Source organism: Ursus maritimus, unplaced genomic scaffold (assembly GCF_017311325.1).
Source record: "Ursus maritimus isolate PB19 unplaced genomic scaffold, ASM1731132v1 scaffold_6, whole genome shotgun sequence".
Taxonomy (NCBI): Eukaryota; Metazoa; Chordata; class Mammalia; order Carnivora; family Ursidae; genus Ursus; species Ursus maritimus.
In genome coordinates, this window is record NW_024426774.1 from 70234704 (window position 1) to 70261623 (window position 26920).

The 26920-nt window shown below is 53.1% G+C and overlaps 1 protein-coding gene and 1 long non-coding RNA gene across 3 annotated transcripts in view; one reads left to right on the plus strand and one right to left on the minus strand.

Moving 5' to 3' along the window:
- TTC7A (tetratricopeptide repeat domain 7A) overlaps nucleotides 1–26920 on the minus strand; it is a 115238-nt gene that overhangs the window by 68125 nt on the left and 20193 nt on the right. Inside the window, exons 4-8 of one of the 2 annotated variants that reach the window (XM_040623505.1) lie at nucleotides 16983–17113; nucleotides 14144–14259; nucleotides 3335–3413; nucleotides 2428–2585; nucleotides 1792–1855 (exon numbers count right to left, since the gene is read on the minus strand). In XM_040623505.1, coding sequence (XP_040479439.1) covers nucleotides 1792–1855; nucleotides 2428–2585; nucleotides 3335–3413; nucleotides 14144–14259; nucleotides 16983–17113 — 548 coding nt within the window. Of the gene's footprint in view, nucleotides 1–1791; nucleotides 1856–2427; nucleotides 2586–3334; nucleotides 3414–4489; nucleotides 5516–14143; nucleotides 14260–16982; nucleotides 17114–26920 lie in introns of those variants that run through there. The other variant, XM_008699839.2, reaches the window with a different exon arrangement.
- On the plus strand, nucleotides 11095–18110 carry LOC121101045. The gene is made up of 4 exons (XR_005832993.1): nucleotides 11095–11279; nucleotides 16155–16349; nucleotides 16935–17037; nucleotides 17383–18110. It is a non-coding gene; the product is annotated as an uncharacterized LOC121101045 (long non-coding RNA).

Below are 26920 nucleotides of genomic sequence, written 5' to 3' on the forward strand. Positions count from 1 at the left end.
TGATTTGAATCATGGCTGTGAGGATTATTAGTGTGTGACCTTGACCACAACAGATACCTGTCTGGAACCTTACTCTTCTCATCTGTAAGATGGGAACATATTACTCCTAGACTGAAGTGTATGAAATTGTGATTTTTTCATATGGCTCAACATAATGCCTCCGTCTATGAGATCATCGGCTTGGAACCTGACAGAGAAAGGACCTAAGGAACGTTTCTGCTTTCACCCTTTTACCTCCCACCTGTAAGCCTCAGCAGGGAGGGAGTTTCCCAAGACAGGTGACTTCAGTGAGGTCTTATCTGAGGGTGTGGGTGGGGAGATGGCTCATGGGGGGGGGGAAGGGAGGGGGACTGGTCTATGTCTGAGGTTCCATCATTAGAAACCGGGGTCAGTCTGTGGTCAGAGTCAGGGCCCATTTTTGGTGAGAAGTGCACTGTTCTCCCACGAAAATCAAATCTGGCGCTCGTTATTTCTATCCGCACCTTGGGCTAACCAGCTGGGTTCCCCTCCTTGGAGCAACCACTTACCCCGTCACCTGCACGACCCTACAAACTTCTAGTACCACAGCCTAGCTGAGGAAGGCCGTGATCTCTCACCCCCTCAGTCCAGCGTCCCTCCTCCTGCCTACCTGCTGACGGACCCATGCAGGTGGAGGAAACCCACTGACCAAAAGCACTCATGGTCCCAGGTTATTCAAGGAAACATTCATTTCTGTCTGTTCAGGGACCCAGCTCTTGGGGGCTTGTTTCTTAAACTCCTACTTCCACAAACTGCTCTCAGATGTGCCAGTTTAGCAATGTTAGTTCTCCACCTGGGGGGTCCCCAGCTCCCAGGTTCCGAGAGGACCCCCGGTCAGAAGGCTCAGACCTAGCCTTGGACTCGGCTCCAGCACGCCATGTGGACGGCACCCCCAGCCCTGACTTCTGTGGCTCCCGCACACCCCGCCCTCGCCTCCCCCAGACCACTGCAGGCCATCCCTCTCACCACTCCCTGGACCACACCTCTCTCCTCACTGAGGCTCCAGGGCCCATGCGTGCATGTGCGCACATGTATGTACCGCGGTGTGAGCTTGGCTCACCTCCCTGCCTGCCGCGGGGGAAGTGGGTCTTGTGATAACAGCCAAAGAGCACTTCATGCAGGCTTCGTCAGGCAGGCTTCACCCCTCCACAGCACTCAGACACTAGTGTCCTGGATACTGCGGTCGCTAATTTATTGTTCACCTCCCTCACTAGGATGTAAGCTCCACGAGGGCAGAGACTTTTCTCACTTGTTTGCTGCTGCGTTTCTGGCTTCCAGAACAGGGCCTGGCACGGTAATAATAAACCGTTGTGTGAACGAGAGAATTCCTTGTACAGGCACACTTAGCTCTGTGCACTACCCTCCTCTTACAGGAGGAGACACTGAGGCTCGGGGGTTTTAGATTTGCCCGTGGTCCTCGGCTAACCGTGGCAGAGCTCAAAGCCCCTGCTCTTTCCACCCCCCCACATCGGTCCCAGAACCAGCACAGGGCTGCTCAGCGTATACTGATGACTCACTGATAAGCATCTTTTGTGATTCCAGAAGAGGTGTTGGGAACTCGTAACTCAGTCCCTACGCAGGCCCCCCGAGTACAGCCCTGTGCACCAGACCCAAACCTAGGAAGTGAGCCTCTCCCCCGTGTAGGGGGCAGATGCAAGAATCTTGCTTCAGGGACATCCGTGGGAGGCTGAGCTGGGTCAGGACCTGGCGGCCTGTGCCTGAGCCCTGCAGCCCTACCCCGCTGCGGCAGAGAGGGAAAGGCCTGGAGCTTACCATGGACTCACTGATGAGGAGCAGCAGGAGGGCTTCCTCTATGTTATCCTTCGGGCAGTAGAGGCTGAAAGACACAAACGGCAGCGGCGGCTCCAGCACGAGCCTCTCCATGCAGCGAGGCTGGCCCGCCACGCCGGCCCTTCTGCCCTGGAGTCGGCAGCTGCCCATGTAAGGTGACCCCCTCCTGCATAATTCACAGACACCGGATACCACCTGCAGCTCTTTCTCAAGCCCCAGAGTTCTGGATCAAAAAGGCTGGGTTGGGCGGCGGGGCCAGAAATACTGCAGTTGTTCTGGGGAAAGAGACGTCCCTTCCAGCACCCAGGGCTGCATGATGCAGCCAGGGCAAGGGGCAGGGGAGAGCTGCTCAGATCCCACCATCAAGTATTAAACAAATAAGAGACAAGGTATATGAACACTAGTAGGAAGGCAGGTAACCCCCGAATAATTAGACCTTTGGATGCCTTCTAGAATGCTCCTCCCAACTCCCATCCTAAGACTGTCTTCCCTGGTCTATTTGGCTCCTGAGGATACTGAAGTGAGCTGGGTGACAGCTGGAGGAAAGTGCAGGGCAGAGAGGGGGGACGCTGGAGCCCTAAGTGTGGCATGAGACCGGCATGGTCCAGCAAAGCTTACTTGTCTCCTTCGTACAGGTGAGGTTTCCGCAGGGCCTGCGTGATGAAGGTGTTCTCCTCCTTGCTCATGAACTCAGGCAGCGGGTGAGACAGGGGGCTCCAGTAGCACTCCTCACTCAAGGAATGTAGCAGGACCCCCGCCAGATGCTTGGCCGCCATCTGGCAGAAAGGGAGGAACTCAGACCCAGAATGCCCCCTGCCTACCACCCGGCCAAATCCGCCAGGCCTGCAGTGTGCTGCCCCTTCGGAGGCCCACCACTCCACTCCACTTCCAAGGAGCCCCCTTCTCTCTGTTTCCAGCACTGAGGCCACCCCGCCCCTTCTGTTGGCCTTTGATGGCTTCTTCTTAATCTTCTGTCCTCTGTCCTCTCCTAGACGGGGGGTATGTTTCCTCCTCCTCTGGCCCCATGGAGCCCAGCACAGCTCTGAGTATTCAGCAGGTCCTTGCAGAGCGTGAAGCCACTGGCATGGGCAGTGCTCCCGACCAGATACCTTCCTGATATCTGATCAAAAATTCTAGAGTGAGAAGGAGCTGCGGCTCTGATTTGGGGTGAATTAAAGCTTAAGAAGGTAGGCCTGAATTGGGGCAGGAAAAGGAGTCCAGGTTATTTATTAAGGCCATAAACAATCCCTAACAGTTAGCCTACCGCCTTGCTAGGAAGGGATGACATTGGGTTTTAACTCTGATCTAACGCTAGGGGCTCTGTGCAGTGCTGTGATGAGGATGCTGAGATTGATTAATGATGTCTGCTGTGAGAACAGACAGAGAGAGGAGACGTGTGCATGTAATATACTGTCATCCCTGATTCAGAGGCTGCCTGCTAGCGCTTCTGTTGTTTCCCACTGAAAGTGGCCCCTGAATAAGCCAGCCACAGCCAGCACCCAGCCCCGAGGCCCTGCCATGTTACCACTTTGAAGTTCTGAGTTGCTTTGGTCTCCACGGTGCGTAGGACCTCCCGGAGCTCTCTCATCCCTTTCACGATGTTCCTACGGGAAGACAGTAGAAGCAGGGTCATTCCCAGCCTAGTCCCCACAGACATCATCATCAAACCTGTAGACACAAGCAGGAGCCCACCCATTTGAGTTTTACTTGAAAACAGTCAACCGGAATGAAAGGTCAGAAGTTGTAACACAGGAATCCTACAAGCCCAGAACATTGTCGATCAAAGAACAGGAAGGATCCCTCTCCCTCCCAGCCCCCACCCCAAGAACCCTGGGTTCCAGTGCACCACCAGAAGGGGACCAAGATTGAGTATTTCAAACAAGATGTCATTTGGCCCAAAAGCCTTGGTTGGTATCAGACTGACTTGAATCAGCCTCGAATTCTCCATCTTCACCTAACACATCTGGTCAACACTGGGGTTCATCCTCACTTCTCGGTCCCCAACACCAGGGCCGTAGTCCAGCCTGCATCACCTGGGGCCTGGATACCCACACGGGCCAGTCTCACCTCCCCCCAACCCCTGCCAGCCCTCTGGGCCCTGAAATAACTTGCAAGCTTTTTAAAGTGTGATGCAGAGTAAAAAAAATACATTTTAAATTGCAACCCAGCATGCACACACTTTCCTTACATAAAACAGAAGCAAGTTTCTTGATGCACTACTTAGCCCTACTGTGTGCAGTCCACTCTGGTATTTCCAATTTGACGTCTTGCTCTTTTTTTTTTTTAAGATTTTATTTATTTATTTGACAGAGAGAGAGACAGCCAGTGAGAGAGGAAACACAAGCAGGGGGAGTGGGAGAGGAAGAAGCAGGCTCCCATCGGAGGAGCCCGATGTGGGACTCGATCCCAGAACTCCAGGATCACGCCCTGAGCCGAAGACAGATGCTTAATGACTGAGCCACCCAGGCGCCCCTGACATCTTGTTCTACTCCTCTTTTTTAAAATGCTGGCTGCAGCCCACTAAACCCATCTTGCAACCCACTACTGGATTGTGGCCTGCAGTTTGAAACACTGCTCCATGGCCCATGGAGAAGTCTGTACGCCTGACATGCAAACATCATCTATTACCGACCCCACCCCAGCCAAGGCTGGCCCCTTTGTCAGCAGCCCCAGAGCTCACAGAATCCAGTCTAGATCTTCATCATGGCATTGTGGTGAGTCTGCCCCTCGCCTCTCACCCATCTCGTCTCCTGCCACTCAGGTCCTTTTTGAATAACCGACCATATGACCTATGTCGTCTTGGCAGACTCCTCCCACTGCCCTAAACAGCCCTTCCGCATTCATCCTCAGAAAGCCCTTCCAATGACACTTCCTCCTTGCAGCCGTCCCAGACCCCTCCCCACACTTGCCCCTCTAGCCTGCGTCCCTCTCGCACCCTGTTAATTCCTCTTCTGAAGCGTGACCTTGCATGGTCATTTTCCATTTTGGGGCTGACCCTTTGTGCACCGTGCACTTGGAGCACAGGGCTCCTGTCTTGCTTTGGAAGCTCAGGACTGGCATGGCTCCTGGCATACAGCAGGTGCTCAGTGAATGTCTAAGGCCTGCCCTTCTCCTTTGCTCTGGGGGTTCCCTGGATCACAGCTCACAGGGTAAAGCAGAAACATCAGCCAGGTTGGCCAATTTAGAAAGTGAAGACCACCGAGAGATGAAAAGCCAAAGGTGGCAGCCAAGAAAGTTCCAAGCACCCCTCCTGCATCTTTCATGCACAGAACAGATTCCTGGGGGCTTTGGGGCCTGGAGCCATAAAAGGACAAACAGGCAGACCAAGTCCCTGCCTTCTGGGAACCTCTCGTTTCAGAGAAGAAAGCAAAGATGTGCAAACTACCAACATTATAAACACAGACCCTCTCTTGCAGGGCTGAGAATGGAGACAAAGACCACAGGGATAGAATCAGACTCACAGTGACCTTTCCCAGTCTGTCCAGAGCTTCAGAAGAACCAGGAGGGGCTAATCAGCCAGGGAACCACAAATGCCCTGAGAGACGATTCAAGTTTGGGTGCTGCCACCAATGCCACGTAAACTGAGGAGGGGCTCACCTCTGTGGGCTGTGCACAGTCTCCTCCTCTATTAAAACCAGGCCTTCCGTGTGGACAGTGTCTCCCAGACTTCTGTCATCTGCATCCCACAGTTGCAAGTTTTGCTACTGGCTGCACATCAGCAATGTTTTCATTTATGCAATACTTTTCTTTACATCTTCTTTTTTACTTTAATAGATGCATCTTTTTTTTTTCAAAGATTTTATTTATTTATTTGACAGAGAGACAGCCAGCGAGAGAGGGAACACAAGCAGGGGGAGTGGGAGAGGAAGAAGCAGGCTCACAGCGGAGGAGCCTGATGTGGGGCTCGATCCCATAACGCCGGGATCACGCCCTGAGCCGAAGGCAGACGCTTAACTGCTGTGCCACCCAGGCACCCCTAGTAGATGCATCTTAATCAAAAATACCTGGAATCATGGATTTGGTGTGCTAGTTCTTTCTTTCTTTATTTTTGCCAATATATATTAAATATAGAAGTACTTACAAAAAGTCTGTGTATCACTTAAAACCACCTTGTGTATCACTAGAGGTACAGTTTGAGAAACAACAGATGAGACCAGAGGTTCTCAAAGTTGGTCCCCGGACCAGCAGCACCAGCATCCCGGGAAATGATTAATGACACAAAGTCTGAGACCCCCCACTCCAGACCCATTGAATCAGAAACTCTTGGGTGAGCCCTGTAATCTGTGTTTTATCAAGTTTTCAGGAGGTTCCCGTGGACATTCAGTTTTGAAAACCACCGGTTTGGCTGTCTTAAGTGTCTTCTAGTTCTCCCATGCTAAGAAGCCAGGTTTCAGAACGGACACCGGGACACAGAAACTCCAGCTTTGCAGCCAGATCCTAAATCTGTAATCTTGGGAGAGTGTATCAGCCACTCTGAGTCCTCATCTCCCTGTCCACAGGACAAGGATTCCTCATTTGCTCATAGTGTTGTCAAGAAGATGAACACGTGTGAAGCCCAAACACATCCAGGCACGTGGGAGAGGTACACTAAACAGTAGTTACTTTCCTTTCCCCTTTTACTTTGGGTCCTAAAGATATTATTCAATTATGTTTTAATTTGCCACATTATTTTGTGTGGAAGTCCAGAAGTGAATGAGTAGGGGGCACAGAACAGAAGTACCTGAGGGGATCTCCCAGCTTTGTGTCCACCTTTCTCCTCCCACCAGCCCTGTCCCCGCAGGGGTCATACACACGGTATTTTCCTGGGAGACACACCACACGCAGGGACAGCCTGGGAGGCCCCAGGAGCCCAAGTAGGAGGAGCCTGCAGCAGAGGCCTCGGTGGGACTGAAGGGCCCTTCAGTCCCACCGAGGCCTCTGCCTTAGAAAAGAACCCAGAGTTGGACAGCCAGCCCGACGTCAGGCCAGCTGAGGGGAAAGCCCAGTACCAGCCGCCACCAGGAGAGAGCAAAAAGAGACTGCATGGGCTTCCAGAAAGGAGCAGAAATGTCTGGCTCTGAGAAGTCTGCAGGAGAGCAATGCCCTGGCAGCTGGGCCAGTGGCCACAGGCTGGGGCAAGGCTGGGCCCAGGGGCTAGACCCTGGGACTGCCCCAGAGCCCTAGGGCCCAGAGACCGCCTGTGGCTCCTGGGACCTGTGGGTGATTTTCCACTCTGTGAGCTCCCTGCCAGCTTCCTCCCTGGCAGCCCGGCTCAGGCTGCTACCAGGAGCCCAGAGCCAAGAGGGGCTATGGCCTCTTCTTTCCACTCCAGCTCAAGGACTGTCTTCTCTCTGCCTTTCATTTCCACATTCTCAACACTAGGAGAGGGCGCCCAGACCGTGGCACTAGGGGGTGCAAAGAAATGCACTCTCAGGGATGCGGCCTTCCCCGATACACACACACACAATGAAGGATTCAAAACTGCATTTTCACAAGATCCCATGTCCCCAAAGTTGTGTAATTTTACTATTTTCAAATCTATAAGGGATTCTGGCCTCTAAATCAGCTCCCAGGAATCCTTTTGCAAAGCAAGTAATCACCCTCAGGCATCTTTCGGGTAAATCCCAATTTTTATGGAATGCCCATAAAGAGAAAAACCAACAGAGACTCCAGTGGCCAGGGCTGTACGGGGAGAGATTTGGGCTCCCAGCTGGCCCTGACCTGTTCTGAGATGTCGGGAACACCCCTCTGCCTCAGCTTATGCGTCTGGGAAATGGGAAATGAGATGGGGTTTCTCCCACCAGCCTGAGCGAAAGCTCCCCGTGCCAGGTAGAGCTGGGGCTCTGCCCAGCCCCGTGAGCGGGCGGCTTAAAAGATCTCTTTGTTCTCCGTCTCTCACGCTGACCTTTCAGAGCAGAGCTGCCACTTTTAACAATATTCAAACAGGGCCTCAGACCAACCCTGGCCCAGAATCAGGCTGCGTGTGGAGAAGCCAGGAAGCCATTGATCCCAACTCAAGTCAAGCCTGGCTGGCCAGGAACAGAAACACAGAGATGAGCAGGCAGGGATGGGTCATCGAGGGAGACCTCCAGGTGCGAGGCGCAAGGGGATGGCGAGCCCCCCGCAGCCCCCCGATCAGCTGCAGGCAGCAGGCAGATTTTCCAAAGTGCTCCGTCTCACTCAGTCTTCACAACTTCGGATGAGGTTGGTAAGGGAGGCTTTGTTCTCCCAGCTACCAGCACAATGCTTGGCCCACATAGAAGGCATTCAAGAAATCATTGCGGAATACATAAACTCGCATTTTCCAATGGGAAAATGAAACCCCAGTAGACAGCTGCCTTTCCACGCCATCGCTTACCCGAGGGGGGAGGCGGGCGGAAACCAAGGTTTCAGACTTCACTCCCTTTAAACTAAAAAGTTTCCTGAGAAAGACAATGCTTGTCTTTTGACCCAGCAGGGTTACACTTTCCTCTCCCGGCTACGTGAACGCTAGGACTCCTGAAATTCAGCTAAGTGACTAGTCTTTCCAAAGTACCTACTATATACCCAGTGTCTGGTTAGTCATCAGCCCCGTTGACAAGAGACGTTCAACAAACACTCGTGGAAGAACGGATAGACAGAATGAGGAAATGAGTATCTCATTCGTGGCCCTGCAGGTAAGAAGCTCACCATCTGTTGAATCAGCCACCCTTTTGATTTATTCAGAGCTTAGCAAAGTGTTTTGCATACAGTAGGTCCTCAACAAATGTTGTTTTGTTTTGTTTTTTCCTTTGTTTTGATTTGAAAGAGAGAGTAAGGCTGCATGGAGTTTATGGCTGAATGAATCTAAACAGACACTGGGGCGTGGGACCCTGGCCAGGAGTCCCCATTGCAGGGCTGGCACTAACTGTGTTGGAGAGGTTTCTGGTCAAGGACCCAGAAGAGCACAGCCAGTTGGCAGATCAGCTGGAGGGTTCAATCAGGAGACAAGGTCAGGTGAAGTTCAAACACTTGTCAAGCTGTTCACTCCTGCCATAGACCCATAGCACTGGTTTCAAAAACTAAAGCTCTTTTCTTCACCCCAAGTTCCAGAAAAAGGCAGTGACGCTTCCCCTGTAGGGCACTGGGGACATTCGGGCAAGGAGATCTTCCCTCTCTAGCGAGGCGCGGGATGGGTAGTGAGTGGGTGCTAACAATAAATACAGGGAGAGTGTGTTCTCTCCCGTGGGCCTCAGAGGTCTCGCTGTGCCCCGAAGAGTGACACAGGTCACTGGGAGGCTCTCCGGGGTTTCCCTGTTGGAGGATTCCCCCCCAGGAGGCAATCTGTCTCCTGCCCTCCCCAGCACCGCAGATAGCGGGTGACTGCTAAGGACAAGACAAAACCACCGCTGCGTGAACACACCCCTCACGGGGCTGAGTGAACACACCCCTCACGGGGTCACGCCACCAGAGCGGATGGCCTTCTAAGCCTCCTTGCTGCCTTTGCCGTAGGGCAGAGCCCCTCCCCCACAGCCGTCTGCAGCTCAGGCAGCCTTAGCTGCCTCTCAACTCAGCACCTAGCTGGCAAGGTGAAGCATGTGCAATTGTACACCCACACACACACTCACACACACCCGCACCCACACCCCTCAGCAAGGGAGTGCTTTTGTGAGACTGAACAATCTGCCAAGCCCCAGGAAACTCCCTTAGAAAGCACACACACTCCCTTCTCTATTGTTTGGTTTTGGTACAGTGAGCACATATTGCTTTAGTAATTTAAAAAAAAACATTTTTTTTAACATGCGCGAAACACAGCCCACCTGGTTCAATACACACGGCTCAAGCTCGCTCTCAGCCCAGAGCCCAGAAGAGGCTCTGCAGATGTAGGCAGAAGGACGGGTAAAAACCACTCCACACTCTGGGGGAAGAAGCCTACAGCTCACTTCTTGTTTCTTGGGAGCTGTCCTAGTGAGGTCAGGGCCCTGGACAGGGACAGTCAACTTTCCTGCTGTTGCATCGGCCCTGGCTTCCCTTGCTGCCTCAACCCCAGAGCTGCTTCGTGCAAAGCAAAACCAAAGCTCTCCCATAGCTAGGACTCTGGGCCCCACTGCCATTGTCCGCAGCCACCAGAACACGTCAGAAAGGTGCCCTCTCCTGGCAGCTGGCGCCTGCCAACTACCTGGGACAGAGCTCCGATCAGAGTCCATGGCTGCCCTCTGGTGGCAGCGAGGGGAATCGAACCGCAGGGTCTCAGGGTCTCGGGGTCTCAGCCCCCTGCCCTCTGGAAGGGGCCTCTCCCAATTCCTAACTCCTTTCAGGTCCCGTACTTTCAGTTTCAGGTCAGTCAGAAACCCTGTCATCAGCTACAGGGCAAGCGGCAGGAGTCGTTGGGGGAATTAACTATGCATCAATAGGGCAAGGCCCCTGGGAAAAATGAATGTCCCTCAAACACACTAAGTCTAAAATACTTAGGCCCAGTCTCAACCAAAGCCCAGAATAAAAGAAGAGCTGTCGGAGGTCAAGCAACACCCACCCCCCATTTTGCACAGTGGAGAATACCACACCACACCCTTTAAATTATGTCAAACCATCACATGGAGGTTGGACTCTGGGAGCAGGCACTGCTTGTGGCCATCTGTCCAGCCAGGGCCCAGCTCTCAGATTCTGCCCAGAAGCAGGTCCCACCACCTCCCCCTGCTCCTCAGGGCCCAAGGGAAGTCTTCTAATGACAAGAAGCTCCCTGGTCCTCAAGAGCCCACCCTATCCCAGCAGCACCGAGCCTCCCCGCCTCCCTTCCCTCCCCAGCACGGAGCAATGTCTGACAGCTACATTCTGCTCCCTGTCTGCTCCGTGCTGGGATGGAAGAGCTCCCGAAGGAGGGGAGCACATCCTGCTTCCGGCTTCAACAGTGTGAGTCAGGTGGGGGGCCTGGTGCCTGGTGAGCCAGGCTATGTATGACATGAATTCTTGGGCTCCTCTCTGGGGGCTTTTCCTTAGCCCCTCCCCCTTACTAGGCTGTGACCTCTCTTTATATGGGGAAGGGTTTTACCACCTTCCCAAACACATCAAGAGCCCCAGGTGAGGTGGTGGTGGGGTTTCATCAACAGGAAATGGCTCTGGAGATCTTTAAAAGACTTTTCAGAGTGGCCCTGGAGGAGAAGACCCTACATCAGACATCGGGGTCCCAATATACTCCTGAACGTCTGCTTCTCGAACCTTCGGCTAAGGCAGCCATTCTACACTGGGCATGATTTTGCCCTCCACCACCCAAGACATTTGTCAATGTCTGGACCATTTTTGGTTGTCACACTCGGGGCAGGAAGCGCCACTGGCATCTCGCGGGTGGAGCCAGGGATGTTGCTCAAGCCTACGCCGTACTGGTATCTAGCTCGCAATGTCCACGGGTCAGTACCCGAGAAACCCTGGATCGAGGTGCCTTCTTTTTTTTTTAAACTTCCTAACAACAACAAATATATTTAAAAAAACCCCATTGGAACTGGTGATTCACCAAGGAAGATGTAACTCGGAAGACCGTGAGTAATTACGAAAGCTCATACCACTGTGGCGGGTGGTAGGCAAGGCCCGGGACTGTGGGGGGACAGACCCCGTTCAGCACCAGGCTTGCTGGCTCTGGGCAAGTGTCTTCCCCTCTCCTTCCTTCAGTAAGTGGGGACATTATTAGTTCCTCTTCATAGGATTCTGGCTAAGTATTCAACAAGTATTAGCTACCGTTAAGAGAAAAGGGGGAAAGAAATTATTTAAAGTCCAGCCAGGCACACGGGGCCACAGCCCCTGCTCTAAAAATACCGTCACATTCCCGGGCCACCTCTGGGCTGGACGCGGGCACAGGAAAGGGACAAAGGGGCTGAGTTGTTGCCATGCGTCCCGGGGACGGCTGCTCAACACTCAAGCTTTCAAATATCTGGGCTGTTTGCTTGGAAAGAAATGCTTCAGTTTCCACTGCTCTTTATTTGGGAGGCACGGGGTGGGGGGGGCAGCCGGGGGAGAAGAGTCAGCATCCTGTCTTTCAGGACTAAACTCTGTGCTTCAGAAGGAAAAGAGGAGGCAGGGTGGGGGGCAGAGCGACAGGCACAGAAGTAACTGGAATTCCTTGGGCTCTCCTGGAGGGGTCAGGGTTAGTTAATGCTCTGTCCACTGCTGGAGGCACCACCACACACTGCCAGAGTGTGCAGAACACAGGCAGGGAGGAAGAGGCCCCCTCGGGGAGGGGTGGGACCAGCTTCGGGAAGAGGAGCCACCCGCTGAGGATGGTGACTCAGGGTCCCAGGGGAGCAGAGAGAGTCCTGAGTCAGCGTAGCCAGGATCAGCCCAACCATCACCAGGGCCCTGTCCTGCTCCCCCACCCCCTCCCTGAAAACTGGAAATTACATGGGTTTCGAGGCTACTCCGATCTGAAGCTGGAATCCCAGCGGGTGAAGTGGGGCAAGTTACTCAACCTTGTTGAGGCTCAGTCCCCTCTCGAGTGACCTGGGGTCACCTGACTTCCTTCACAGCAGGCTGTATGCTCAGCACACGCACAGGGCAGGTGCTTGATAACTGCTGGCTCTCTCCTGGCTGTCCTTGCCGGTCACCTTCACCTGTCACACCCGCAGCAAGTGTGGTGTGGGGAAGGGGAACAGGCAGTCCCGAGGGGACCGCTGTGGAGAGGTGGTTCACAGCAACACCCCCTGTGTTCTGAGCTCAGTACTCCAGGTGCTTTTCACTCCTGCCTCTCCTTGGACCCTCATCCCCCCCGGATGCAGGACAAACAGAAGCCCCCTGTTCGAAGAAGGAAGCGGAGCCAGGGGTGGGGGTGGGGGGTGAAAGAGGAACTTGCCCAGGGCTGCTGGGTGGCCTCCCACTCCCTCGCCCTGCCTTGGCGACCTCCAGATGGCAGGGTGCCCCCAGACTCTTCAAACCGGAAGCTGAGGCCACACCTACCAAGCTGGAGCGCACTCGGAGCACACACAGGAGGCGGGAGCACCTGGCGGCAGCAGCAGGGCTCATGACCCCCGGGGTTTCTGCTGTGGGCAGGGCAGCCCAACGGGTCCCGCATGCGTGATCCTGGCTCTGCCCAGGACAGGTCACTTACGTTCTCTGTGCCTCCACCTCCCCCCGTAGAATGGGGACGCAACAACAGCCCCTACCGCAGAGGGCTGCCGGAAGGACCAAATACACACGAAGCCAAGCGCTTATCAAGTGCTTCACGCAGACTTAGCACGTATTCAGACAATGAATACTGGTTAAACGCAAGACTGAAGGGGACACTCAAATCTCTACTCCTAGGCTGTGCCATACAGAAGAGCACCTCTACCCTTCGTGCCTACAGAAGGCCTTGGGAGGGGAGGGCCTCTTAAACACACTGCCGGCGTCAGTCAGCGCACTTTTCTATAAAGGGCTGGGGAGTCAATATTTTAGGATCTGCTATCCACTCCACTCTGGGGGAGAGACAGTATGTCAACAGTACGTATGGCTATGTTCCAATAAAACTTTATTCGCAAAAACAGGCAGCGGCAGACCCGTGCTGCCAAGGTCCCGCCAAGGTCCCGCCAAGGGGACACCCCCCATCAGCCCTGAGAGCCGCACCTGCAGACCCCCGGGGCAGGGGACAGGGCTGCAGCTAGGGAGGAGGAGCCAGGTGGCAGCTGCCTGGGCAGCAAAAACAGGAACCGGCCCCCAGGGCCGCTGTGTCTCTGAAACTGAAGCTCGGCAACCAAAAAAGGAAGGAAGAGCATAGACGGTGGAGGTGGCGCGCAGGCAGCACGCTTCCCAGGGTCCCCGCGGCCTGAGGAGCCCAGCGCTCTGGGCCAGCCCCACGCTTGGGGGTCAAGCCGCCTGGGCCTCTGGGCCTCCTGGTCCACACGTCCCAAACAGGGACACCGCTGCCTCCCAACAAAAACAAAAGGTGTGACACTCAAGCCTGGGCCAGCAGCTTACCCAGCTGTGGATGGCCACGAAAAATAATACAAATAAATGATAATCATGCCTCTGACTTTCCACGCAGCTGGGATGGATCAGGAGCTCTGGGAGGTATTCTCTCCTGAGAGCTGCCTCCTGGTAGGGGACCCTTCCACCCTGTTCTTACCATGCAGAAGACTGGGACTCGAGCGGTATCCCCTTGTCTAACAGTGAGGGCAGAATGGAGACAGAGAAGGGGCGCACAGGCCTCCTCCAGGCCAGGGGTCCAGCTGGGGCAGGACTGCCCCCCTCCCCAGGTGTGGGCCTCTGCCTACCACAGCCCGACAGGACGGGAACACACCAGCCCCCCCTGATCCTCTCAAGGGAGCACACACAGACACACACCCACAGCAGAGAGGCCAGACTTCACGTGACGACCGTCGGAGCACCCCAGCCCAGACAGAAATGTCCAGGTCCCGCTCAGCTGCCAGCGACCTACCCCTTCTTCAGGTTTGCCACATACGCGCTCTGGAGGGCGGCTTCCAGGAAGTAGGTGAGCTCATAGTCGACTGGGGGAGAGCCTTTCAGATGCCGTGATGTGGTGTTATTTGTGATCTGGGAAGGGGAACGCAGAGAGAGACATGTCTCAGAGTTCTCGGTCAGAGGGGCTGGGGTGGGAGTCAGCCCCAGGGGATAGGCAGCCCCATCACCAGCCCACATCCCTAGCTGCCTCAGAGGCACGGGAGCCATTCTCAGACGAAACCCGACCTAACTTGCTTTCGTTTAACACACGTCTGAAACCCACTCTCCTTATCCGAGTGCTGCCCAGGACGGCCCTGCAGAGCTGGTTTTGTCTACATTTCACAGATGTGGAAACTGAGGCTCGGAATGTGCCTGAGGTCACAAAGCCAGCACGCACCTAGACCTCAAACTTCAGTCTGGCCAGTCACAGGCTCAGGCTATTTCTACGACTTCTTGGTTCACTTCATTCAATAAACCCTCGAGTGCCTACCGTATACCAGGCACTGTTCCCGTCATATAACCACGGACTGTCAGAACAGCGCGACGGCTAAGACCCCAGGTTCCAGGAAAACCTGAGCAGCAGTTGTGTTATTAACTGAGCTGTCCTCAAGCCTCAGCTCTAAGAGGATCACGCAGCCCCACCAAGATAGGCCTGCCTTTCCTACGCCACCTCCCCTCGAGCGAGACAAATCAATGAGCCATCTACCTTATCTTTAAGAGAGGTTCTTAGTTCCCTGGAGCTTGGGCTGGGTCTCAGGAGGGACACAGAGCAAAATGCACAGGATTCCACCGCCCACCCTCCCCTGACCCAAGATAACCAGCTCCCAGGGCCCATTTGTCTGCCCCCTGCCACAGGGCATTGATTCCAGCCCTGCACACCATCACCGCCCATCGCCCACCGCCCATCGCCCATCACTGCACCGCCTTTAAAAGTCGAAAGCCTCGGCTTCTGACTGAATGGGAAACTATCTATTTCATGAAAGTTTTCTGGAAACCATATGGAATTCCAATGGGAAGGGCTCCCAAAACACTGCTGTCCAGCAGGGATCCATGCGACCTCAGCAGAGGTCAACTCAGCGACGCCAAGTCTCCAGGTGGACTTCTGCCAGGGAATGTGCTCGAGTGCTGTTTTCCCTGAGTCCCCCAACCACTTCTCCTGTCCTCCTAAAATCCAATCAGGGAGAGCGACTCTAGGGTAGTGACACTCAACAGGGGCATGATTTTACCCTCCAGGGACATTTGGCATATCCGGAGCCATTTCTGGTTGTCACCACGTTTGGGCTGGGAGGCGGGGAGCTGCTGGCGTCTGTAGACGCCAGGGGTGCTGCAGAACATTTGCTAATACACAGGGCAGCCCCACACAGCGAAGACTGATCTGGCCCCGATGCCCACAGGGCTGAGGCCGAGAAACCCTGCTCTGGGGAAAATCGGCCTGGCCTGAGGATGACTCCTCCAAAAAGGCCTGTCACAAGACAGGCGCTGGGGTGGCATCTGGGCACTTGCCTAAGTAGGTGAGGTTCAAATGTCTCTGGACTCTGACTCTCAGCTCATGACCACCTCCTCCTTCAGGACACCGACCCCAGGCTGCTGTGCGCAGCACCTATTACCTGACTGCTGAACAGAACATCTGGGCACCACTCCCAACATCTCCCCCACAAGTGGTCAGAGCCACACTCCCAGGGTTCTAATCCTGCCAATGCCACTTAGCAACTGTCTGAACTCCTCCCCAACCCCGAGCTTCTCACTTGGGAAATAGGAACAACAGGGCCTCTCCCAGCCAGTGGGTGTGAGGGTTAAATTCGAGAATGACTGTAAAGTACTCAGAGTACTACCTGACACAAAAGCAGGAACACAGTGACCATTTGCAGTATCTTTGTGAAATAGAGCTCTCTATCCTCCTCCCATTACACCAACAGCCCCCCAGAAGGGAAGAACTGGGGTAACATCACAGCATACTGCTAACACCACAACTGCTGTCTCGCAAACAGTTCACACAGGCCTCCCACAAGGGGGAGCGGGCAGAAGGGGAGGCCTGAGGACTTCCGGACCCCAGCTGGCTTGCTTCTGCTGGCCTCTGAAAGGCTTGGACAATGGGCTCCAAGGCTTCCCCTACCCGAGGGGATCCAGCAGGGAGCTTCCTGGCCACCTGAGGGTGGGGAAGGATGCCTAACTGCAAGGACCAGGTAGGCTGCACCTCTTCCAAAGGGACCGTGGTGAGCAAATGGTTTCATCTCTCTAAACCTCATCCACTTGGGGCGCGTGGGTGGCTCGGTCGGTGAGGCATCTGCCTTTGGCTCAGGTCATGATCCCGGGGTCCTGGGATCGAGCTCCATGTCGGGCTCCCTGCTCAGCGGGGAGTCTGCTTCTCCCTCTCCCCCTGCCTACTGCTCCCCATGCTTGTGCACTCTCTCTCTGACAAATAAATAAAAATAAAATCTTTAAAAAAAATAAACCTCATCTCCTGGACGGGGATAAATACAATACCTACTTCACAGAGCTGCGGTAAGGATTACGTAAGTTTAATGGGTGCAGCGAGGCTGTCACATTTGGTCGTCCCAGTCGAGCTCACCAAGGAGGCTCTGGGCTCCCTGGTGCAGACTCGTTCATTAAATCTATTTGCTGGAGACGAAGGTCTCGTTCTAAGAGAATAGTTCTACTGTGATTAGCTTTCCAACCACGGAGGCGAAGGGGCATCGGAGGGGTGGAGGGTGCCTTTTTCCAATACACACAAGGGCGATCCATGGGCTTAGTGGGGCCTTTTGTGATAGGCGCCCCATGGAGGAAGCCAGAAGCAGAGTGCCATATTCCCAGCTCACCTTCTCCAACTCCTGCAGGAACACCTGAGCGATCCAGGAGGCCCTTTCGAAGCAGGTAATCACTTCCTCCTCCCTCTCGGTCAGGCGGTGGCGGGAAGCGATGGAGTTGGGCAGGCGTTCCAGGGAGAGGCCTGCGGAAGGAGGATAGCACCTCAGACCTGCCCTGTCCTGCCCCCCCCAACCCAGGCCCTGCCCCCAGGCCTGGGGGTGGGCTCACCCCGGGAAACCCAGGCTTAGGAGCAGACAGTGGGGGGAAGGTCCACGGCGGGGAAGGAGGAGCTAAAGCAGTGGTACTGGCAGTGGCTGGGGTCAAGCTGCAGGCTGACGGCAGGCACCCCAAGCCCTGCATGAGGAACCACACCGTGGCACCCCCACAACCAACTCCTGCCTACCCTTCCAGGCCAGCTCCTGCAGGAACCATTCCTGACCCTCCTTCCAAGTCGCTGGGTGGAAACACCCACTCCTCCCGCGCTCACCGTTTCTACGCTGTACTGTGGCTACTGCCGCCCAGCTCTTCGCTCCCCCCAATCGCTGAAAGCCCCACGTGGGCGAAGTGTGAGCCTTTCTGCACCACCACTGCAGCCCCCAGTATCTGCACGCCACAGAGGCCTCAGCTAGGCGGCACCTGACAGGCACCCTTCCACAGAATCACTTTCTACCTCGCCTGAGTTATTGGCGCGTGGGTCAGCCTACCGGAAGTGGACAGCTGCTGTCTTTGCCCTCCAGGGACCCACTTCCGTTCTCCGGCCCTAGCACCTCGCCTTCCCTGTGAACAGCCCTCCTGCAGTCTCTGAGCGCGAGGACCCCACTCCAGCTCCCGGGCAGACCCATCACTGGGGCCACAGTGACTGGCTAAGGATGAGCACAGGGCGCAGAACCAGTACTCTTTCCCCTGGGGCTGGGAAGCTGGGAAGCTGGGAAGAGATCAGCCCGCGAATATTTGGGAAAGCCTGCCTTACCATGAGGCTACACGACGTGACTATAGCTCACATGACTGAGCTGTACACCTACACACGCTTACAATGGGAAGTTCCGTTATTTTCTTTAGCCACAATTAAATTTTCCTAAATAAAATAAAGTAAAATCATTGCTCTAAAGCAAAAAAAAAAACAAAAAAACAAAAACAAACAAAAACAAAACAAACCAAAGAAATGGTCAGAAGCCAAGAAGGGCAAGCACTGTTACGCCTATCAGCAGTGAATGCCATAAAGGAAAACAACTGTATTTGCATTAGTTTGGGTTTTCTTAAGACAAGAAAAAGACTAAATACATTCATGGTCATGGAAAAATAGAATCTCAGAGTAAAGATGAGATAAAACTGGAAACGGCAGATTCCTAACGACACCGTCTGAGCACCGTGCCCGAGGCTCTCCCCCTGTGAAACGTCCCAGTATATGAGACCGTAACACCCCACCCTGTTTTGGGTCAAGTTAGCCTCAACTGTGTTTCTGTCACAGGTGACTAACACACAGACCTGACTAGAGAGTGCTGTCCTGGCCTGGGGCTTCCTCACGGGCAGAATCCAGGTCTCTCTCAGCCTCGCGTCCCACACCGTACTTAACACGCCGCAACAGGTCCTCAGGATGAACTTACTGGACGAGCTGTAGGAATAGAGCCCCCAACTCTCTCCTGCCCTGCGCCCCAACAGCCAACTGACGACCATGCCCCCAACACTTCCCTTCCCCATCTCTGCCTCCCTCGTTTTAGGCTTTCCTTCTCGAGTGGATGACCACATCAGCCTCCCTGGCCTCCCTGCCTCCAGTCTTGTTCTAATGCAGCTTGCACACTGCTCCCAGGGTGATCCTTCCAGAAATCCACCGCTTCAACCCTTCAGGGGTCCCCAGTGCTACAGGGTGAGGTCCAAACTCCTGGTGGTCCATACCAGCCCCTGTAGGATTCCATCCCTGTTACTGGGCCATCCTTGGTGCTCTCGCCATGTGCTACAGGCTGAATATTTGTGCCCCCGGCCCCCAGGTCCTATGTTGAAAACCTAGCGTCCAAGGTGATGGTATTCGAGGCAGGGGTCTTTGGGAGGTGATGAACGGGATTCGTAGCCTTATAAAAGAGACCGCAGAGAGCTGCCTCACCCCTTCTGCCATGTGATCACAGCAGGAAGGCAGCAGCCTGCAACCCGAAAGAGGGCCCTCACCATAAACCAACCGTGCCGGTGCCCTGGTCTCAGACTTGCAGCCTCCGGAGCGGTGAGAAATAAACGTGTGCCATGCATAAGCCTCCCAGTCTGGACTTCGTTATAGCAGCCCGAGCTACGACACCGCAGCTGCTGCGTCCACACCAACCTTTTCCAACTGCTGACCTTGTTCCCGTTGTTCCTCCTGCCTGGAATGCACCCCCCCACCTAATCCCCCAAGTCCACCCCGAATCACCTCTTATCTTCTGCCCCTCTGAGCGCTGCTTCCTCTATGGAGCCCCTCCTACTACACCCTGGTATGACCAACCATTCCCTCCTGGGGCCCCAAGTCTATGCTGGACATACTCCTACCCCACGTTTCCTCACACGTATTTCTTCACACGCTTGCCCAGCCAGACTGTACGCTTTTAAAGGCATCAACCATCTCACATTCATCTTTCTACCGATTGGCACACGGTAGGCACTCAGCAAGCACTGGCCAGCTGGCGGAAGAAATGGCAAGCCCGATCCTGCCTGAGAGAGTACAAAGTGCCCTGCAAATACAAGGTAAGGAATTACCGTTCTTCTTGGCTAGATCCCAACTCATATGGGTCACTCATTAGTGACCTTGCCCTCTGCCAGGCTGGGGCGTGAACGGGGCCGAAGGTTGGGGTGACTCGGCCCAGGTGAAGGCAGGCATAGAATGTGAAGGACCTTGCTCGACACAAAGACTCAGTGACCATGGTCACCGAGTGTCAACAGGCCTCCTGCCAAATGACTCATGACCAGGAGGGAAGAGCTCTTCACTCGCAAGCGTTAAACGGGGCGGAGGATAGTGGGAGTCCTGGAGGAGACGCAGAAAGAAGGCAGAAGGCAGGCACCCCTGCTCACCACGGGTGCTGGCCCTGCCCCTCCCTGCCCCTCCTCGCCAGCTGCGGGGCCTGCCCACCCTGGACGAAGGTGGGACAAACCAACTGTTCCAAGGCCCGGCCTGGGAGACCAATCACAGCCATTCCAGAAGGCCTACAGTGGACATTTCAACACAGGTACTCTGTGGTTTCCCCGAGACACACGCTGCTGGCTGGGCTCCTCCCTGCCCCACAGCTGCGCCCAGACCTGGGGTGGATGACGCCAGCCGCCCGACGGCTCAGGCTGCCTCCAGGGGGCTGGCCACCGCAAGTGGTGAATCGAGTAACATGTGCCAGGGGGGCCTCCACTGTCCATTGCTTCATGTGCTCCCTCCGCGCCCAGCAGCGGCCTCTCTGCCATGCTTCTCCGGAAATTCTCAGTCCCATCCTCCTGGAAGACTCACAGCAAAACCACCCCCTCTCTGAAGCCTTCTTAAGTCTCCTGATCTCAGAACCAGCAGCACATTTTCCCTGCATCTCCTCTGCATATGCCTTTTTCCTTCCCTGGAACCATCCTCTCTGCCCATTCCTGATTGCTCTTGGCACCCAGTGAGAGCAGGGCCTGCTGACCGGTGAGCGGCTGGGTATGGAGCTGAATGCACCCGCTCACTTAGGCTGAGGAGACAGCCCGCGGGCCTTCTCCTGCTCCACTTACAAAATGGTGTTTGCTGAATTCATAGGCAAACTGTGGCATATTCATGCAATGGAACACCACTCAGACATACACTAAAGGACAAATTCTTTTTTTTAATGTTTTTTAATTATGTTAGTAAAGGACAAATTCTTGATATACACACACCATGAATGAATCTCCAAGAAATCAAGGTGTGCAGAAGAAGCCAGATATCAAAGACGTCCGTGCTACAGGATTTCACTTACATGGCGTCCAAAAAAGGGCAAAATTATAACCTGTAGTAACAGAAACCAACCAATCACCAGTCATTGCCCGGGGGCTGAGGATGGGGGTGCAGAGCGAACCAAGTGGAAAAGGGCCTGCGGGAAACTTCTGGGGGTGACGGCAATGTTCTTTGTCTTTACTGGGGTATTGGTTACGTGGGCGTTTACATCTGTCCAACTCACCAAATTATACACCTAAGATCAGTGTACCTCACTGTATGAAAATTCATCAAAAATAACGGACAGGATGCCTTCCGGGAAGGAAGCAGTTGTGAGAGCAGAAAACTACAAGATCAAGGTACAAGTGCTATGGTCACTAAGGTGGTCCTCTATGAAACAATCCCCAATATACGTAAGACCAAAAAGCTTCCTAAGCTGGCAGTGACTTTTCCTAATGACGGTCACAGTCTAGTCATCCAGTTCTGCCCATAAAAAGGGGTTTCTTGACCTTACGTTTGCTTTTTGACACCCATGAAGGTCCATTTTCCTGTCCACAAATATCTGATGGGAAACCCACCGGGCCCTCCAACCCTCGGGTCCCTTCACCCTCTGCCCCGTGAGCGTTTCTGCACCAGTGGCCAAACCACAACACTAGATCCAAGATGACACGGGCTGCTCCTGAGCCCAGCCCCCAAAAGGACCCCAGTGGTTGTCACACAGCCCTGTGAGTGGGCAGGAAGCCAGGGGCTGCCAGGAAGCACAGGGCACTGCCTCTTGATCCCACTGGCAAAGGGGCCTCTCTGTGAAAACACGCAGCCCTACGAGCCAAGGGAGGGCCCCTTTCAAGAAGACTGCTTGGTTTTTCAGTAAGTCGGAACTTTTGGTTTGGAGGCAAGCTGATCTGGTTTAGCCCTGGGCTCAGCAGCAGGCTGGTCCCTGCCTCTTCAGGCTAAGATGACTCATCACATCACAGATGGGCGTCTTTCCAAGAAGCCCCGCCCTTGGAGCCCTGGGCCCTCGATGCAGAGGTGGAGAGCACAACGTTTCCTCCGCAATGGAACTTTCCAGTTGGGTGGACCCCTCCATCCCCTCCTACCCAGTTGGTCCAAGGACACAAGGCACCCACAGAAGACAAAGCCCAGAGTTAGGTACCTGGGTTGGGGGGAAGGAGAAGAAGAAATGCAAGTCATCACTTCAGCCGTCAGGGAGGAAGCCTCATGCCAGGGAGGGAAGAACCCTTATAAATCACACTCCGAAGCAGGCCATTGTGGGAGTGCAAAATGGTACAGCCGCTGTGGCAAGCAGTGACAGTTCCTCAAAAAATTACACACAGAATCACCTTATGAACCCAGCAAGTCCACTTCTGGGTGTAGACCCAAGAGAACTGAAAGGAGTGTCTCAAAGAGGTATTCATACACCCATGTTCACGGCAGCATCAGTCACGATAGGCTAAAGGTAGAAACATCCCAAGAATCCACTGATAGATGAACGGATAAAGAAAATGTGACACATGCATACAATGGAATATTATTAAGCCTTCAAAAAGAAGGAAATCCTACCATAGGCCACATCGATAAACCTTAAGGCCATTACGCTAAGTGAAATAGGCCAGTCACAAAAAGACAAATAGTGTATGATTCCGCTTCCGTGGAGAACTTAAGTAGCCAATTCCTGGAGACAGGAGAGCAGCAGTTGCCAGGGGCTGCAGAGAAGGGCAAACGGCGAGATGCGCAGTGCCTACGGAGTGGGGGTTTTGCAACATAAAGAGTTCTGGAGACTGGCTGCACTGACTGTTTGTAACCCTACTGAACTGTATGTACGCTTAGAAGTGGGCGAGATAGCGAATTTTATGTTACATGTATTGGACCACAATTAAAAATAAAATCTTTTAAAAACTAGTTAAGATGCTTAATTTGTGTTATATATATTTTACCAGTGTTTTAACCTACAGTCTTAGTTTCAGGTGTACAACAGTGATTCAACACCTCCATACGTCACCTGGGGCCCATCACGACACACTCCTTACTCCCCCTCCCCTCTGGTAACTCTGAGTTTGTTCTCTATCGTTAAGAGTCTGTTTCTTGGTTTGTCTCTCCCTTTTTTTTTTCCTTTGCTCATTCTTTTTGTTTGTTTCTTAAATTCCACATATGAGTGCAAGCATACAGTATTTGTCTTTCTCTGACGTATTTCGCTTAGCATTGTACTTCCTAGCTCCACCCATGTTGTTGTAAATAGAAAGATTTCATTCTTTTTTATGGCTGACTAACATTCCATTGTACCTATACGCCCCATCTTTATCTATTCATCAGTGGATGGGCACTTGGGCTGCTCCGTATCTTGGCTGCTCCGTATCTTGCTGCTATAAATATGGGGGAGTGTATATCCCTTTGAATTAGTGTTTTTCTGTCTTCTGGGTCAACACCCAGTAGTGTGATTACTGGATCGTAGGGTAATTCTGTTTTTAACTTTTTTTTTTTTAAGATTTTATTTATTTATTTGACAGAGATAGAGACAGCCAGCGAGACAGGGAACACAAGCAGGGGGAGTGGGAGAGGAAGAAGCAGGCTCATAGCGGAGGAGCCTGATGCGGGGCTCGATCCCAGAACGCCAGGATCACGCCCTGAGCCGAAGGCAGGCGCTTAACCGCTGTGCCACCCAGGCGCCCCTCTGTTTTTAACTTTTAACCTCCACACTGTTTTCCACAGTGGCTGCCACCAGCTCGCATTCCCACCCACAGGGTAAGAAGTCCTTCTTCTCCACATCCTCGCCAACACCTGTTGGTTCTTGTGTTGTTGATTTTGGCCATTCTCACAGGTGTGAGGTGATCTCTCACTGCGGTTTTGATTTGCATGTCCCTGATGATCAGTGGTGTTGAGCACCTTTTTATGTGTCTGTATATTTTACCAATTTAAAAAACGAAAAATAAAAAACGAAAAAGAAGGGAAAGCAGACACTTTGACTCCATACGCCAGTCTCCAAAAAGTACATACGCTTTGATCCAGTAACTTTACTTCTAGGAATTTATCACTAAAAAATTAATGACATATGCAAAAATTTAGTTTCCAAGATATCACGGCAGCACTGTTTATAATGGCAAAAAGATGAGATTTAACGTACAGTTCCAATAACAGGGGACAAGTTTGCTAAATTACAGTAGATTCTTACAATGTGATGATATGAAGCTTTGAGCAGTGATGTAGACATGTATTGGAAAATGGCTCATAAAATACTCACTTTAGAAAACAGATTATAAAATATGATTCTATGAATTCATTTTTGCTTAAAAAACAAACAAACATATACATCTACAGGAAAAAAGACCGGAAGGATATACCCAAAACGTTTATAGAGATCTAAGTCTTGGTTTCCTGAAACACAAAATGGAATTACTACCACTGCCCAACTCATGGAGGACCGTGAAACTGAAATTCCATGATATTATATAGATCAGAACACATGCTCTAAGAGAATATTAAGTGGGGCTCATGGTGATCTCTCTGGAAGGGGTTTGGGCCTCCCCTGGAATGACAAACGAAAGCTCTGATTCAAGGAGGAAAGAATCCTTCCAACACCCCTCCGTTAAAAGTGCCAGAGTTCAGGCTAGATCCAGGTCTTCTGGCTTCAACACTGTCTGCTGTCTCGGCCCAGACTCCCTGTGTCTCCCCTTACCTGCTGTGAGCCCCACAGGGGCTCAGACTTCTGGCCAGCCCCTGGTGGCCCACCTTTTTTACACGAGCATATGATGGCTGAGTTATAGCCGTCCACCCTGCAACGGGATGGGCCCTCGTGTCGGTGCTGGTGACTCAAATGCACCCCTCAAAGCCTGCCTACACTCCACACCCCTGGCCCAGGAAGGCACTCAGTGAAGGCCAGGTGCATACACAAAGAATACGCCTAGCCCCTTCTCTAAGATGCCCCGGCAGCATTCCCCTCCACTTGTTCCTCCCCCTCTGGAGACCAGGCCCTCACTCCCAGGACTGCAGTGTGGGGCAGGGCAGCAGTGCCAAGAGTGCTGACCTGCTTCCCCACAAGGCCAGCGACCCACGCCCCTTTGCAAAGCAAGCCAAAATCAACAGCTAATTCCTGCCATACCAGAACTAAAAAAAAAAAAAAAAAAAAAAAAAAAAAAAAAAAACCAAACCAAATATGCCACTATGTCCTGCCCGAGGAACAGCCTGGTGTCTTTATTTTCAAAGTTTCAATAAGCCATAAGTTCCCAGGTGAGAGCAGAATAGCTTGAGGTTGCCTTGACCAAAATAGAACAGAAAAACAAAAACAAAACTCGAGGAGAGAGGAAAAGAGAATTTGTGGATCATAATTCTTACAGTTGCTAAACGTTTTCGGGTTTTTTCTCACATTTTTACTCTCCACAACACCTTCCCCATTCAGCACCTAGCTGTGGTATCTGGTGAGAACCGAGGCCATTTTGCCCCATAGCCAGGCCTGTCTTCTACCCATTAGCCGGCAGGCAAGCCTCTCCAGAGCATGGACTGCGGCCCCCCTGGTGCTGGGCTGTGAGTGAGAGGGAAACAGGGCAGGACTCGTGGCTGGAGAAATGGGGGGTCATTCCTCCCTCACATGTTACCACACACAGCTAGTGTCAGAGAAACGGAAGTGACACAGGCCTGAGGGGAGAGGCAGCCGTTTGCCATGGAACAGCCCTCTGAGAGGTGGACAGTGACAGCGTGGCTTGTGGGGCTGAGCCGGGTGAGCCTGACATGTTGGCCCTGGAGCTCCTGCCAGCCCATCAAAGCGGGGCTACCGAGGGCCAAAGTTCTAGAACACCAGCAGAGAGACACCCTGAGCTTTAACTGCAAGGCTCTCAACGCCCCCTCATTTCCCAGTCAGTCTCACACCTGTCCCCACCCTTTGCTCTAAGAAGGTGTGATCACACCCCACCTCTCAGCAAGTCACCTCCATTTCTCCTGGGCCTTCTCTTTGGACTTTTCCTTTACCTGGAAGGCACTTCTTCAACTCATCTGCAGATGATTCCTCCTTCAGTTCAGGTTCCCCTCCAAGCTAACCTGGAAAAGCTCCACAACTGGCTACGGCTCATCACTTCACTCTCTGCAACAGAGTGATTCAATCCAACAAGTACTTTTTGGGCATCAGGGATGATCCCAAATGCTGGAGTCAGAGAGAGTCTGAGTTCACATCCTGGCCCGGTAATCCTGACCCAGTCACTACTGGTGTAACGTGGGGTGAGGCGGTGCTGCCTGAGCCCTGGGATTCTGCCCTGCATACCTTTCACCTACTTTGGTAACAGCACCCTGATTTTCCTTTGAGGAACCATTCCTCCAACTCAGTCCACAAGATTCAGGTGGAGAAATCCCATCTCTAGCACCAACCTAGAAACCTAGATGCTGGTAAATGTAACTGGTTCCAGGGTAGGCACGAGACCAAGCCAGGTCAATGAGGCACTCTCTCCTCCTGTGATTCTAAGTGCTATGCGCAGAACCATGTATACCTGGAGCTGCTGAGAAAGACATCAACACAAGGAGCCCCTAGATCCAGCTATTCCTGATGCTCACCTACCCCCAATGACTTTCTAGTTACATGGGTGTATACATTTACAGCGCCTGCCTCCCTTTTGTTGTTGCTTTTCCAGCTAGTTGGAGTTGCATTTTTGTCATTAGAACCCTAAGTCTGATTATATGGAAACTGATCCCCAGAAGCATGATGTCAGAGGGGGCAATTTCTGAAGTGTAAGCCTGGCTGAGTTAAGGTCAGATATGAGTGAGGATTTACCATCTCCCAACTAAGAAACTGGAATTCTAGATACCCAGCAGCAGTAGTGCCCGTTGAAATGCAGCCTATTTTGTCTTGAGATGCAGGCTGTAGCTTTAGGGCATCTGGTAGAACATTTCAGGATATTAGCCTATGTTGGATACTTCCTAGGGTCCACAGTAAAGCCTACAAAAAAAGGGGCAAGCTTCACTCCTGGCAATGCCTCTGGACAATGCAGCTTTGTTAAGGGGCCTGTTTTGCTTTCGGACAATAATCCAAGGTGGCTGAGGGTCAAGTCAGGTTAATCAGGGTTGGAAATTCCTTTTTTTTTTTTTTTT